We start from the raw sequence: 16,040 nt of genomic DNA, 5'->3' as shown, positions 1-16,040 counted from the left end.
TCACGATTGAAAATATTAGAATCTGGGATATGACTAGGGAGAAGTGGTCTTACTTAAGTTCTTTCCTTAAGTTCATGGAACTGAATGGAGTGACCAAGCAGAATCTTTTGCATTCTTTTGCCGCTAAATGCAAATAGCTAAGATACAAATTTTAAACAGATAGGATGCAAATATCATGCATTAAGAAGCCACTTTTTCTGCTGTGGTTAAAAAAATAACATTAGGTAGTTGCTAAAATACTTGGCTTTCAGTGACAGAAGTTGAAAATGATTGGTCTTGAAAGTCAAAAAGACTTATGGGTGTTTTCATGTGTTATATGTTACAGTAGAACAAATCAATTCAGGCTTCTTAGATGCAGTCGTTGCCTTGTGATTACATTTGTGTAAAGTCTTGCAGTCTTTGATCAAAGGCATTTGTGACTAGGTCTAATCCAAGCTCTTTAAGGTGTTTAACTTGCCGGGGGTGGGGGTGAGAGGATGGGGGCTGATAACAGCTGGGATTTAAATTTAGTTTTGCTGAACTTTTGTTTTGAAAGGATTTCTATTATACACTGCTTCCTTTTCCATACAGAAGATGGATCATTGAGTAAACCTAAAAGGGAAAGAGGATATGGGAGGAAATGGGTGGGGACTTTGAATTAATCTTCTGAAGAAAAATGTTTGATCAGCGGGTAGGAGAGGATGAAAACCTCTGATGTTGACAGCAGGCAACTTTCTGACTAGTGTGTGATTGACAACTTTGATGCTCCAGTGGGGAGCTAGTGTCCAGCCGTGCTCAGGCATCCTCTGTCTGTGGGTGGTAGTGTTAATAATGTGGCAACTGGAAAGATTAATTGTGGACAAGCAGCAGGATTACGAGGAGGGCTTCACAGGTCTAAAAGGAACAGTGGTAGGAAGGCCTCTGATCTGTCAGCCCAAAAGGAAATTAGTTAGGGCAGGCTGGAGCAGGCTTAAAAAAGGGGAGGGGGGAAAAGGGGGAAGATGGAGTAATGGGAGAAGGGAAACATTTAGGATATTAAAGCAAAATGAAGAGGATATTGTAAGGGGTTGGGACCAATGTTCTCAAAAGACCTTAATATGTACATCCTTCTACAGTACATTCAGAGTTCAGCTTGTTTTGCAGTGAACTACAAAGTGAGTTTTGTAGTGGTTAAAACCACCATGTTAGGTAAAACCTGTTAATTGTTTTCAAAATGAACCTGAGAATAAACTTAAATTCAGAATTTTTAAAGGCTTCTTAGATGCAAAATACACAGGAGAGAGTTTACTTAAGCTTCTCCTGCAAGTAGCTATTTGCTGTGTGTTTTACTTCCCACCCTTTTTGGTAGAAGTAGGGATTTTACCGATAAATTCTGTGTTACCATTAAAGAGGCCATTCATCATGCTTACTAATGTTATTAATCAAGATACACCACAGTACCCTTAAAATGAGATCATTTTGATAAATCATGTATGACACGAAAAGACTTTATTCCTTTTAAGTGCAATTTAGACTGTAATTTTTTTCCTCATTTATGATTCATGGAAGAAACATGGATAAAATTCCCTTTCACATTTACACCTTATCTTCAGTAATAATTCAAAACTGCTCTTAGATGAAAATTCAAGGTCTGATTCACCAAAGCTGAATGCCAGCTCATTATTTTCTGGCATTCAGTAGTCCAAAAATAATGTCCATGCATTAGGTGCTTTTCACAATAGTTGAATTTGGCTGCACACCAGACATATCGATTACACTCAATTAAGCCTAAATGCATAAGAATTATCTTATGTTCATTTACATCTTTGATCCAGTTGCACCTTGCTTTCAACCTTGCAATTTAATATTAAGTGCAAACCAAAAGGTAAAGTAAATTCAAGGGAGAAGTTATAACCTCTCTTATATGAGAATGAGAGAAATATATTCTGAAATGCTTTGCATCTCCTTCAGCTCCACTACTTCTGTTAAATAAGCAAAATCCTCTTGCCTTTTCTTGTTAAAGGTCATTGGAATTGGAAGGTCAACCAAAATATAAGATCGCTCGCTGTTCTTGTCTTCCTAGTAGTACAATAATTTGATGTACTCTGTTAATAGCATCAGATATGAAAACAGCCTGGTAAAATGTCCTGAATGAGTATTTGCTTAGTTCAAAGTCACACTCTTCATTATAGCTGAAACACTTGTGTTATTTATTAAACTAAAAAATGTCGGAAATGGGTTGCGACATTCTTTGCTAACACAGGTATGGATTTATTAGATAACTGCTTGTTTATTCTGACATTTAGAAATACGAAAGGGAAATGTCTAGTAAAGAGATTTAATTTTGGAAACAGAGTCATTTAAGTTTTGCTGTTTCTCAACCCATGACTGAAAGAGGATTGGCTTATCTGAATTACGGTTCCCCCTTTACTTTCTTCAGCAGCTGAAAGAACATGTGTGGTTGCCAAAAATAGCAGTCCAGGTGTATTTTTTGAACCATTGATATATACAAATTTGTTTTGATGCAGCTGATGAACAGTATATCTACACAAGATGTTCCCTTCCTGGTACCTTCTAAATATTGCCTGTTTATTTATTTATTTATTTGTTGTTGTGTTCTTAAGTCTAATTAGGTTTCTCTTAAGAGCCAGTTGCCACTGTGGGCCTGATTTTAATTTCCTCTGAAGTTACCCTTTCTTTGTTTGTTTATTTTTTCTTCATGCTTTATTTTGTATTTGCATACTAGAGAAGCATTTTTCACTTCCACATAGTAATGCCCAACAGACTTAGAAGTTCAGACTTCTGTTTATTGTTATTATTTTTAGAAGTTCAGACTTCTGTTTATTATTATTATTTTTTACGGTTAAGATTATTAGATTGGTAGGAAGAAGAAACATAAAGCCAAATAAACCCCTTATCCTACCAATACCTGCCCTTAAGTTCCCTTCTTGTCTCATGAATTCTCTTTATTACTGATAAGAAAAAAACTTGGTGAAAAGAATCCCTGTAGTTAACAAGAAAATCATGTGTAATGAGGTACATTTATAATAATAAATTAAAATGGTGTATTAGTTCAGAGTAGTCCAACTGTATTTATCTTCTTTATTAGGACTGGTTAAATTAGTGGTTTTATTTAATTTTAATGTCTGCTGATGAAAGAAAGTTGTTCAGATCTTTGTGACACTAGGCAAAACATAAAGCAGAGACAAAAAAAGTGGTACCTCTCTTCTTCAATTCCACCTTCCGTACAATATTCATTTGTGGTGCTCTTGTTTTATTTCACTACCATGGCCTAACGTCTAAAAACAGATTTTGAAATAAATCACTGTTTCTGTGCAGGGTGAGGAGGTCATCTCAGTAAGCCTCTACAGATCAGGCAAGTTGTGATAACACCATGACTCTGTTTGCCCCTATCCCTCTTAATTAAAAGTTCCTTTAATTTATGCTGGAAGTTTAGTAAAGACAACTGCTAACCTGTAGTTAATTGTGCTTGGCTGTGGAGCAGGGGAATTGGAAAATCCCATTTCATCAAGGAAAGCTGTCTTCCAGGTAGTCATGCCATGCCACCTGTTGGTATTTCTAAACATAACAGCTGATTGGGATTTGTCACAACTGCAGGCTAGCCCATTGGAGACCTATATCCCAGTTCACAGGAGGGGAAAGGAAAGCAAGATATTTTGCTTTTGTAGCCTGCTGTATATAGTTGTCCTGTCAGGTTCTACCTTTGCATATTGTTTAGTATCCTTCTTTACCCCTTTTTTTAAACTTTATCTCTTTCTTTCACTGACAACCCTTCTGTGTGGTTCATGAATTCACAAAAAAAAATGAACACATTATAAATAAAGTTCTTCCCTAGCCATTCCCTAAGATAAAGTGGTTAAAGACTTAGTGTATCATTGCTTTCTATAATATTTTCTGCTATCACGAGACTCTCAAAGATCTCACAGTGAAATTAAAGCCCCAGTGCACTTGGTGCTGTGTGAATTTACAGGAAGAAACATTCCCTCTAGACTAGTGCTTTGATACTCTGTGCAAACATGTAATAAATTCAATCCACAATGAATACATTTAATTTTTTTTCTATTACTAGATAGACTATGTTTCTCATCACACATCTATACACGACAAGTATACATAAATTAATATTTTATCTGTAAAGGATGAATTTCTAGTTATGTCTAAATTTTTGAAAAATGTTGATGAGCAGGTGTGTGGAAAGTTTCTGTATGTTTTATCACAAACATGAACAAATTTAGATGGTTTAATATATTCATAGGATTGAGACATGTAAACTGCTGCAGCCATTGTTAGTGAGTGAATCAATAAATAACTGCCATATTGGTACATACGGCAAGTTTTAAAAGTTCATGGAAATTACTGAAGACTGTTGCTATTGTGTTTCTTGGGGAAAGTATCTGTGCCCAAGGGATCCAAAACTAGTCCTTAGACTAAATAGATCACAGAATCACAGAATTGAAGGGGTTGGAAGGGACCTCGAAAGATCATCAGGTCCAACCCCCCTGCCAAAGCAGGCTCCTTAGAGCAGGCTGCCCAGGTAGGCATCCAGATGGGCCTTGAATATCTCCAGAGAAGGAGACTCCACAACCACCCTGGGCAGCCTGTTCCAGTGCTCCGTCACCCTCACCATAAAGTTCTTTTGCGTGTTGGTGTGGAACTTCCTGCGCACTATCTTGTGGCCATTACCCCTTGTCCTTTTCCCACAAACCACTGAAAAGAGGTTGGCCAAGTCCCTCTGTCTCCCACACCTCAGGTATTTATACACATTGATGAGATCCCCTCTCAGTCTTCTTTTCTCCAGGCTGAACAGATCCAGGTCTCTCAGCCTTTCCTCATAGGGAAGATGCTCCAGGCCCCGTATCATCTATGTGGCCCTCCGCTGGACTCTTTCCAGGAGATCCAAATAGATCCCATAGATGTTTATGTAGAGAATTCTTAAAATGATAGTAAGCCACCTTTTTGTTCATGTATAATTCATTTTAAGTCTTGAGTACAAGCACATTGAAGACAGAATAGGTTTATCACAAAAATATTGCTGTGTGTTTACATAAAACAAGAAGTTTTTCAAAGGCAAGTATGAGTTGATCATTTACATTGGAACTATACCACAGATTATCTCGTTTATCATTCTGGAGAAATGTTTTTGTCAATTAAAAAAAAAGAAAATAAGGTAATACGGTGATTTGCTTCCTTCTTAATTGTTTCCCTGTGCGTATATTAAAAATCTTTTGAATATTCATATTTCCTTAATGAATTCAAGTTTTGTATCTTGTAATGTGATAAGTACCATTGGTTTTCCATTTTTATTTGAACATAAGTCACCAAATGAGAAGCAACAAGCTTTCAAATTGCTAAGGTCACTTCTCTGTGACCTTACTAGATGACTTTGACAAGTGTTAAAACTCTGATGAATGAAAATAAACAACACTATCAGAGAACATAAGAATTCTTGATAATCATGGCTCAGGCTTACAAAATGAATATCATGCTGTCCACAAAAAAACTTGCTTCTTGGTCAGTTCCCTGAAAAAAATGATGGACAATTTGAAATGCTGGAGATTTGATATAATCATATTAACTGAGAAACACATTGTAAAGGAGAAATCTTACACACTTAAAGTATTTCTGAGATACACAAGAGAAACTTTATGTCTTGAGTTCCATATTAAGTAATATATTAATTATTTTGTTTTTCTCTGTTTTCTTATCTACCATTCTAATATTACTTGTCAAGTTATATCTAAGTCTTTCCTGAGTACATATTTTTCTTACCTGGTGCTGAGAAAATATCAGCAGTGTACTTGTAAACTTTAACACTATGCATATGTGATTTTTACATGCCCAAATATCTGTAAAGAGATGCTAAGATTTTTACTAACATAGCAAAAAATATATCAACTTATGCAAATGATAGAAACTAGATATCCCCTCGCTTCGTACTTTGTGAACCAAAAAAGTATGGACTACTGAAGCTGTACAACAGTGTTCCAAGTTCATCTGCTATGTACAGTGCCTGCTATAAGGATGACCAAGGGTGGTGTTAGAACTCAGCATGAGCTGAATGATCATGATTCATCATGGCATTGTTGTCTTCTGAGGTGTATGGCTATGAAATTGCTTTAAATAAAATTGCACAAAGTTTAAATGCACTTTTATCCCCCCCCCCCCCCCCCTTTTTTTTTAATTATAGCACCTCTTCCTACTGTAGATTCTACAGTATGTCTCATTTAAATGAATGTGATTTGAAGGTCTGTTACTGTTTTACTATCTATTTAGGACCAAGTACAAAAATGTTTAGCTCAGACAAAACTTGTAGGTTAATATCAAGACAGAGGTAGAGACCTCAATTTAGCAAGTGCTTGGCTATGTGCATAACTAAGGTTATACTGAAGGCTATACTGAAAAATTTTGAAGACTATAATGCTTGCAAGAACACAAGTTTCCAGTAATAATACTGTTAGAATTTCCTTACTAAGCTGTCTGGTTACGTGTAACTGTAACACTGAAGTTACCACCTACTTTAACCAGCTTTCTTCAAAGCTGTTTATATTTGTAGTTTCAACTGCAGCAAGAACTCCTGATGCATATGCCACCAATACTTAAAGACATAATTGTCACATGTCAGTGCTATCACTGTCAAAATATTCTTGTGAATATTAAGAATAATGCGATCTGTACAAATCTATTTGGAAAATACTTGGGGCCAAACATAATCTGTAGTAGGGAAAACAAATTGTCTTTTTGCTGGGGCACAGGCTTACTCAGAAATGTGACTCAGAGCTCCAGACAATGTTTTTTCTCAAAACAATCCTTACTGTGGATGATATTCCATAGAATTAAAGCTGCTCTAACTGAATGCTTAGCTCAAAGATAATGAAAACTGTTCTACATTTGACAGGGAGTTATATACTGTACATAAAGTAGCAGCAAAACACCAATAAACAAAACCTCCTGTTCTTGCTTTTCCTAAAATTGGAAATAAAGCTAAATTGCCCCTTCACTGCAATATCCTTTTTAGAAGCTCTTGAATTTTGCTCATTCAATGGTATATTGCTGAAAAGGCAAAGTCTCTTCCAGTAATTTTAGGAAAAGCTATCATCAAGCTGTCAACAGTCTAAATTGAGATTAAAAGTACCAAAGAGAAACCTTCACTATTATCAGAGTCCCAACTAAGTACACTTGAATAGGCAGATAACATCTAGGGTGTACAGTATGAGACCACTTATTCCTTCAGGTTTTGGAGTGATTTACAGGGATGAAGTCTTACGTTAAACAGTTACTGACATTTTTCTTCTTGTCTTTCCCAGAAATTCTAGGCCCAAAGAAAACAGGTAGCTGTGCATAGATGCCTGTTCCTGGGATTATTTTCATATGTCATATTGTTGGCATTGATTTCATCCTCTGAGGTGTTAGGTGCCCTCAGCTCATATTGGTTGTAAAAGGGAGGATCTCCAATCCCTTGTAGTCTGCATGTTTACAGTTGGTTAAAATCAAATGATTATTCTCTTTGTCTGATGGCAAGAGCTGTGTTTGTATTATTACCTCTCGGAAACGGATAGCTTTTTGTCACTGGTGAGAAAACAGACAGAGGAGTTTCTAGAGTTTTCTTCATGTTTTGGCAAACCTGTCTCTATTATGACATCTGTCTTAATACATGATGTATTTTCATGTTATACATTGAGTTTTACTATGGACAAAAATGGGACTATAACTATGGTCTGACATAAAAATTGAAAGCTAGTCTTTGAAAGCAAAAGCTTAGTATGTTAATCTACTTGGTCACTTACCCTTGTACATCTTAATATGCTACCATCTATACAACTATATAAAAAAGATTTATAAGTACTTTAACATAGCATTACCACTAGTAACTTTTGTTATTATGGATTTCTGCTTGTTGTTCTCAGGTTTAGCCTGGTAATAAGCTTTTTCTTCCAGAAGTCCTATTTTGTGTTCACTTCTTAATCCACCTTTTAAAATCTGGTTTTGAATTAATTTCAATTAATATATATATATATATATATATGTATGTATGATTAATTACAAAATAATAAGAGATTTGGGTGGATTGCTTTGGTTGATTTTTGTGGCTTATAAGCCAAAATATAATTTGAAAACAACCTGCGCAGAAGATAAACAAAAAAATTCCCTTAAAATTCCCTTAGTAAATTATGAGATTCAAGAAATAGTTTAGTTTTTGTACTTTATTTTATTTGCCTTATCTTTTTAATTAGAAATAATCATGTAACTTTTAGTGAACACTGTCCTTTGTCCTTTGCATCTTCTATTAAAAAACTTGACATTTGTTATGTACATTGTGATGGGTAGATTTTAAACACACCAGAGCAAACTCAATGCCTGAAACTCAGTGCATGTCACCACCATGGTATCAGTCCATTTAACTTAAATTAGACTTTTTAAAATGCTGTGACGATTCTTTAGGATGCTTTATTTTCATATCTCTGTCTAAGAATGTAACATTACTGTTCTATAACTAAAAATCAAGATGGTAAACATGGCTTGTCGTTATACTGCTCTTTCCTTCAGATGAAGAAACCTTCTTCAACTGTCTTAAGAGTAGTTTACAGAAAACTATAGCTCCAGAATCTAATCTTGTAAAATCAGAATCATAGGATCTTGAAATATTTCTTTATTATGAGGAGGGAAAAAAAAAAGTTTCCTCTCTTCTTCCTTTAGCATTTTGCTTTTAAGGATTCTGAGTAAGTCTTCTTGGGACTTCTTTAAACTCCTTACAATATTGAGGTGGGTTTTTCTGTTTATTATTAAAAAATCTATATTCTTAAAAGAAAAAAAAAGTCCACTTTTTGTACATGATAGGCATTATCATTTTAAGTGATTCCTTTGTTTAGCTTACAGTGCAGTGGAATTATAGAATCTGTTTTTTGCTTCATTTTGAGTAGTATGCTACCTTATTCAAACTATTTTCCATTTTCTTTTTCTTTCTTTTTTTTTTTTTTTTTTTGTAGATTCATAACTTCCTTCAGGTAAATGTTTTTCTGTTTCATCAAGAGGAACATTTTTAACATTGCCCAAATATTTCCTGACAAAGATGTAATTTTTTAAAGCTGTGAGCTGTATGGGAATGTTATTTTAGTAATGATACCGAATATCATTGTGTACATTGTGTAAACTTTTGTGAATACAGCTTTTTAAAAAGATTGAAAGCAACCTTAACAAATTAAACTTTCTTTCAGTTATCAGTAATCTTCCATGACTGGTAATTCTGTGCACCTGTAAGCGCATCATTATTGCAGATGCATCCTCTTTGTATAATCACTGACCTTCACTCAAGAGTACTGATAATATTTGTTTTATTACACAGGCCTCCAATGAAGCTGCCTCCCTCTCCCCAGAAATGAACTATACACCTCTGCCTTCGGGATCCAGGGACCTCACCAATCATAGAGGTATGAACTAAACTTTTATTGGTGTGGACTGCTGCAAGGTGGTAAGCTTTGTTGTAAGGCCTTCTCTATATTAGTTATTGCTGTATTAGCACTTTATTTAACATTCAAGCACTAGATGAGAAAACCATACCTGTCAAGACTACAGATTTTAACTCGTATTAAATAGGAGTTCAAGGTGGTCTGCTGTGAAAGCAAATAAATCTGTGGAAAACATTCAGTTATTTATTTTTGTGTGTGTGTGTGAGAGAGAAAAACCTAAAGAGATTAGAGTACTTAAATATTGCTAAGTAGATGATTACATGCAGTATTGGTAATTTTGAGAGAATTGTAAACTTTCTAATGTTTGTAAAGAGAGAGCTGGCAGTTTAATAATTTAGGGCTATAATTTTGAAACGTTAACATGTTTTCCTCCCAGTAAAAATGGATTCTTCTATGTTTTTCAACATTAAAGGTGGATCAGTGTCCAATTTCCTTTTTCACCAATCCTTAGAACTTAAAAAGCACCTTGGGCAAATTCTTGAATTCCTTCTGCATACCTATGGAGCAAGAAGCTCAGAGAGCAGGTGAAAAACTAGATCAGTCAAGAAGGGCAAATTCCAAAATCTTTCACATTTGTTGTATAAAGGAAAAATTTATAAAGCTTGCAGCATTTTTCAGTATTTCCAGAGGACCAATACTCTTGTGTTTTCCACGTTATGCATTTGATTACATGGGGATTTTAATATTTCAACTGTTTTCCAAGTTGTGATCATGTAAACCATTTGTGTAGAGGTGCATTTTGTATAGAGTACCAGAATCAAAATCAATCTTGTATTTATGAATTGATGGTAACTTGGTTTTAGTGTGTGTTCAAATTCTACGACAGTGCAGGTGATAGAGGGTGTTAGTAGAATGCCTTATTGTTTTAAACCTTAAGAAAGAACCAGGTAGGCAGCACAACTGGACAAGGATCCATGATTCAGATGGGAAGAGTGAGGAAAGCAACTGATTAGACTTTCATTCCTTGCAGTCTATATCACTGTTGTTTTACAAGGGCTCAGATGGATATCAGGCTACATCCTGTCCTCGGCGTAAACTGATATGTTGTACTGGAAATCAGATGTCATGAAAGTGCTGTAGTGTGTTGTGTTCTGCCACTGAGGTCATGTAAAGAGAAAGGACTGAACCGAAGTCCTGGATTTCAGCATACACCTGGACTTCAAAGATTATAAAAACAAACAGACCAAAATAATTTCAACCCTCTATCTCCCATTTCCTCATCCCCCCAGATAAAATAAAAGAGAGAGGGGGAAAAAAAAAAAAGAGAAAAAAGAAAACAAGCAAAAAAGCCAAGGTATGTGTTGTGGTTTTGATTTCCAGGTAAGTATATTTGCTTTGAGGTTGGATTGCTGCTGTTGGGTTAAATAGGGTCTAGCATGACAATAAGTAGAATAACAGAATGTTATAAATGCCTAAGATCTATAAAAATACATTAAATATATATTTAAGCCAGGTATCCTCAGATATGTTTATCTATATGATGGTGAATTAGAGCTGTGGTTTCATGGCTGACTTTGACATAGAGATGCCAGTAGCTTTTGTGCATCAAGTTGTTTGCTTTGCAGTATGGATTGACTTTTGTAGCTATAGTAGGTGCTACACATGTGTCTATATGGGTGCCTGTTCAGATCTGGAAATCACCAAATACTGAATACCATTGTTTTCACTAGGGTTTGAGAGTGCCTCCTGCCTTGCTGTGAAAGGGGAGAGTGATATTTCTCCCCAAATTATCAACTTTTTACCCTTAGCTATTCACATACTTCCATATTATTTCTGTCTTGACTCTTCCCATAAATATTCTGCTTTGCATACTAAACATATGCTGAAAATTTCCTTGATGATTAAACACGATTATGTATTAAGTGAATAGAAAAGAGTGTCATCAAAAAAAAAAGGGGGGGGGGGGGGCGGGAGGAGGGAGGAGGAGGTAAAATTAGCCCTAAAAGGCATTGTTAACATGCTTCAATAAGTAATGTGTATATATACATGTATGTGTATGTATTCACAAGGAAATCATTAAGAAATCTTTCCAAAATTCCAGGTGTTGTAAATAAAGCTTGGAACAACCTGCTGGCAGGGCTTATTAACTCAGTCAACTTATTTTACACAAAGAAATATGTCCAAGTTCACAAGCCCATAAAATATTAATTGGAGTCAATAGAAAAATCTCCAAGAAAAGAATGAAATACTTAAACATGCTATTTTAGGTTATGAATATCTTTTTTTTTTTTCTTCACTGAATGCTTTCAGTGTTGTAAAAAAAAAAAAAAAAAAAAAAAAAAGATTGAATCAGCTGTTGTATATGTAAAATGTTGGCAGTTTCCAACCCAAACTGAAAAGAAGAATGCTCTAAGTTTGTCAAGTGCTCTTATTTGTCCCTGGAGAAACTTGTTTACCAGAGTCTGAAAGTCTGGCAAATGGTTTGGTACAGCTGTAAATAGATTTTCGGGATTGGGAGGGGGAGCAGAGCAAACAGTGTTTGAATGGTAGAGTTTTACTTGCGAAATTCATAGCTATATATAGGGAGAAATATGAAAGGGGAACAAAAGCATGTTGTTTTGCTTGTGTTGCACTATGTAACTTAAACCTTTCATGTTCATATATTCGGTATATTGTTTCCAGACAGGATCTGGTCTTTCAGGGTTGACTCAGTATTTTGTACAAATAATGTTCAGGAATTTTAAAAATCTCCTTCTCAGTGTCAGAACCCACAGAATCTGCGTATGACAGTACTGTATTAGAGTGGAATAAATACAAGGGAATAATCACTGTAAATATTATATCAAATGCTATGATGATTGAGTGTCTAAGTACATGATGAAAGTGATAAATATCGAATAAACATTTTTAAGCTTTAGAAATTTTCTTCCCATCATGGAAAAGTTGTTTTCCCATAAATTACATTGTTGCTCAGAAGCTCTTTTCTATGTCGAACGTTTGCTCAGTCCCATTTATTTCTTAGTAGAAAATGTATTGTCCTTCTTTCGTGCAGGTTTTGGGCACCTGACAGCAATATGATTTGATTCTTTATGAGACCTAATTATTGTTGCATTAAGCAAGCCTTCCAAAGTGGTAATTTTATAGCTAGCTTTATTTTTGTTTAGATTTCAAAACGATGATCTTAAACTCCTAAGGGTCTTTGTTAAATTAGTATCTTATATCTGATTGTATATCTATTTTTATATTGTTTTAGACATCAGTGATTTAGTTGTGTGAATTTTGTATATTTCTCTTACCCTGATAAAAAGAAGTCAGTTCATAGACACCTTCCCCTGCCATACAGTATTCTTTAATAAATAAATAAATAAAATCCATGATTTGTATTGTAGTAGTTTTCAAATTTGCTGCTGAAACAAAACGGGCCTGACTTCTCTTCCTGCTTCTCCAGATCTAAGAAAATAGCTACCAAAAAAAAATCAATGATATATACTGTTGTTTTAAAATAGAAATGGCCACGCTCCCAGTACACAAAATTAAAGAAATGTAATGTGTTTTACTAGAAATGTATTCTTAAAATTTTGCTTATGTCAATTTCACTGTTTTGTATACGTGGACCTGTTACCTTTCTGTTCCTTATTATCATCAATTTATTAACTGAGTAAATATAAAATCTTAAAATAGAGCTTTAAAATACTTAATGTAGTCATAATTGATGGAAAAAGAAATTTTAAAATTGTAATATTCTAATTTTAAGGATAATTTGCTGGATGTGCAGAAAAATGCCACTCTCCCCCCTTTCCCTAAGTGAGGTTGTATATTCCTTCTTCATAATGTCACCTCTGGTAAGGAAGTCCCTTTGTTATGTTTAAGCATTCAGACTCAAGTTGCCTTCCAAAAAGAACAGTGCTTTCCATTTGCTGGGGAAAATAGTAATTTGTCATTCTATCTCTTGAGAAGCAAAGTTATTAAATCATAAATATAATGAATATCTGTTTTTCCCATAAAAAAAAAAGTGCTGGATGCTCTTTGTATAAACAGATATTTTATAACATTGTCTAGTATCTGATTTACTTGAAAACTTATTAGTTTGCCAAAGCTATTTGGTTTCCAGTAACATTTTATAAATGACTCCCTTTCTTGAGATCTTGCTTCTGGGAACAACCAGAGGTAAGTCTTCCCCGTAGGTTACTGGTGGAAGGAAGAAGAAGCAGTTTCCATTAAAAACTAAGCTTGTATTTATGTATGTAGTTTTTAGAGCCTTAGATTGGATTTATGCCAAGTTTTAATAGTTCCAATCTATTCTGGCTTGTAAGAACTTCCTGAACAAATCCACTGTCCTGTTCTGGTATCTATTCAGTTGATTATCCAAGCATTCTGGTATGCACAGAAATTATTTTGTCTTTTTTTCACCCTCATTTTGAATTATAAGTGCCTGAATGAAAAATTGTTATTTACTCTAGAAGTATGTTTGAATCAACATATTGACGCATTTTCTTACTTTCTGAAACAGTCCAATTTGAGAAAGAAAGTCATAAACTACATTCAAAAGCAATGCCTAGAAGTCCAGAGCCAGAATATTTTTAAGTTTTCCATTAGTCCTCTGAAGGTAATCTTATAAGCCTTTTTTTTTTTATTATTATTATTTTTTTAGAGAGAGAGAGAGATTGGAAAAGAAGAGGTTCCTTCTCAATTTCTCTTTTGCTCTGATGGATGTATAGAAGAATTGATATAATTTGAAATTAAGATATTTCTAAACATTAGCATTTTTAAGCAAGTAAAAGCATGTTGGCATATCGTCTGTTACAGAGACACTGGCATTTGATACACCTGTTTTTGTTTGATCAGAGAAAAATAAACAAACATTATACTGTGCTATAGTACTCAGTGTATATAGGTATAGAATTTTTAATAATGACTGGTATGACTATACATAATGCATTCTGACTGATTTTTAGGGTGTAAAATCCAGCTACTGTCTTTGTAGGAATTGAGATACGTACTAAGTCAAGGCAGAAGTATACTTTGGAATGCACAATGAGCACTGGGTGATCCAGATGTCCTAGAATTTACTATCCACTAGTTGTCAGAGAGACCTACTATTTTCCAAGTCTAGTGTTGCAGACAGAAGATGGAATTTTTGGAGAACCAGGAGGAGTATGTGTGAAAGAACCAGTTGATGTGAGGTGTGAAAGTCCCAAATGATCCTCCAGGGATTTTCCTTTTCTACCTCAATTTGCTCTGCATGTGTAGATTTTAGACATGAATATTCTGTGGTTCATCTGGAACTAATGTGTATTGATCGTTCAAGGATTAGGTCTTGATTTTTAAAATGATGCTTCAAATTTAGAAGTAAAATTATAGAATTGGCACACACTTCTTAATAATAAATGTTAATACATAAAGTCCATATTTTTGAAGGCTTTCAACTTGATATACGTTCAGTCTGAAAAGCTGTGCTATCTTTAAATCACAGACATAAAAAGAAATCACCATAAAAACTTACTTCCAGAAAGATAATTATCCTGTTTATATTATCATTGCAGTCTTCTCTGTTGTTATTATTGACACAGTTGTTAGGTACTCATTGTGTTTTCAAGCCAGAGGCTTATTTAGAGTTTGAAATTGATTGCTGGAAAAGTCACAAAGCAATTTACGTAGCAACTTATCATAATTAGTTAGTTTCCTTAATGTGAACTGCACTTTATGCTTATCAATTGATTTTTCTGTATAGCTGCATAAAACAGCTCATTGTGTGCTGTCCAAAAAGAGAATAATAATCATAAAATAACTGTGGGTAGTATTTTATCATTCAGCTAATCTGATAAATTCTAAAATAAATTTTAACAAAAGGTGTACATATATGTATATAGGAATATTTGCTTAAACTCATCTGATAATTCAGAGCAGGATGAATAAGAGAACTGTAAATGGATGCAATATATGAAAATTCAGAGGTAGAGACCTGTGAATAGTGGGTAAATTTTTGTTGTTGTTGTTAGTTTTCGTGAGGTGCAACCATATTTCTAGTTTCTAAGCTACAGTATTTCAGATTGAGTGATAGGCTGCACACCTCTTAGGCCAGGATCTTCTGACAGTGAGATGACTGACCTTTTAAAAAAAAAAAAAAAAAAAGTAAAAAGTATGTGTGTATGTGGAGGTGTTGCAGTAACATGGAACAGAAAAATATCTTCCAGGAGCAACAGCACTCAAAATCTGTGACATTTCTTATTAATGGCAGAAAATATGTCCCATCAGTGAGTTGTACTGTGCTCATGACAGCCCCAAGGGGAGTGTGTGGAAATCCTGTTCTTCTGGCACCGTAGGAGATGACTAAAATAAGGATTCTGTTATGATGAAAAGAAAAAATGTCATTTGGCTTGCCTGCCATGATATGAGAAATTGGTTTCTAATGCCTTGCTTAGATTTTGAGTTTGGAAAATTTTCATTCATGGAAGCACAAGTTACACTAGTGAAGTATGGGAAGCAAAGTGATGGTAAAGATGAGTGCCAATGTGAGAGGAGATTTGAATAAGATTTGGTTTTCCTGTCTTAGTTTCCCTTCGTTAAAGGCATTTGAAAGACAAACTCTGTTAGTGGTAGGCTGGAGTCCTTGAAGTTTGGAGGTGTAAGGAGATAACTGCAGATTTTTACAGACTT

General features: G+C 34.6%; 1 protein-coding gene across 8 annotated transcripts in view; it reads left to right on the top strand.

Annotated features, from left to right (window-relative positions):
* Nucleotides 1-16,040, top strand: part of LRMDA (leucine rich melanocyte differentiation associated) — a 703,906-nt gene that overhangs the window by 586,253 nt on the left and 101,613 nt on the right. For all 8 annotated transcript variants that reach the window (XM_068687774.1, XM_068687775.1, XM_068687772.1 and 5 more), the window contains one exon: nt 9,320-9,404. In XM_068687774.1, coding sequence (XP_068543875.1) covers nt 9,320-9,404 — 85 coding nt within the window. The remainder of the gene's footprint in view (nt 1-9,319; nt 9,405-16,040) is intronic.

This window comes from Anas acuta, chromosome 7 (assembly GCF_963932015.1).
Source record: "Anas acuta chromosome 7, bAnaAcu1.1, whole genome shotgun sequence".
In the NCBI taxonomy this organism is placed as follows: Eukaryota; Metazoa; Chordata; class Aves; order Anseriformes; family Anatidae; genus Anas; species Anas acuta.
This window is presented reverse-complemented; position numbering and strand designations above follow the sequence as displayed.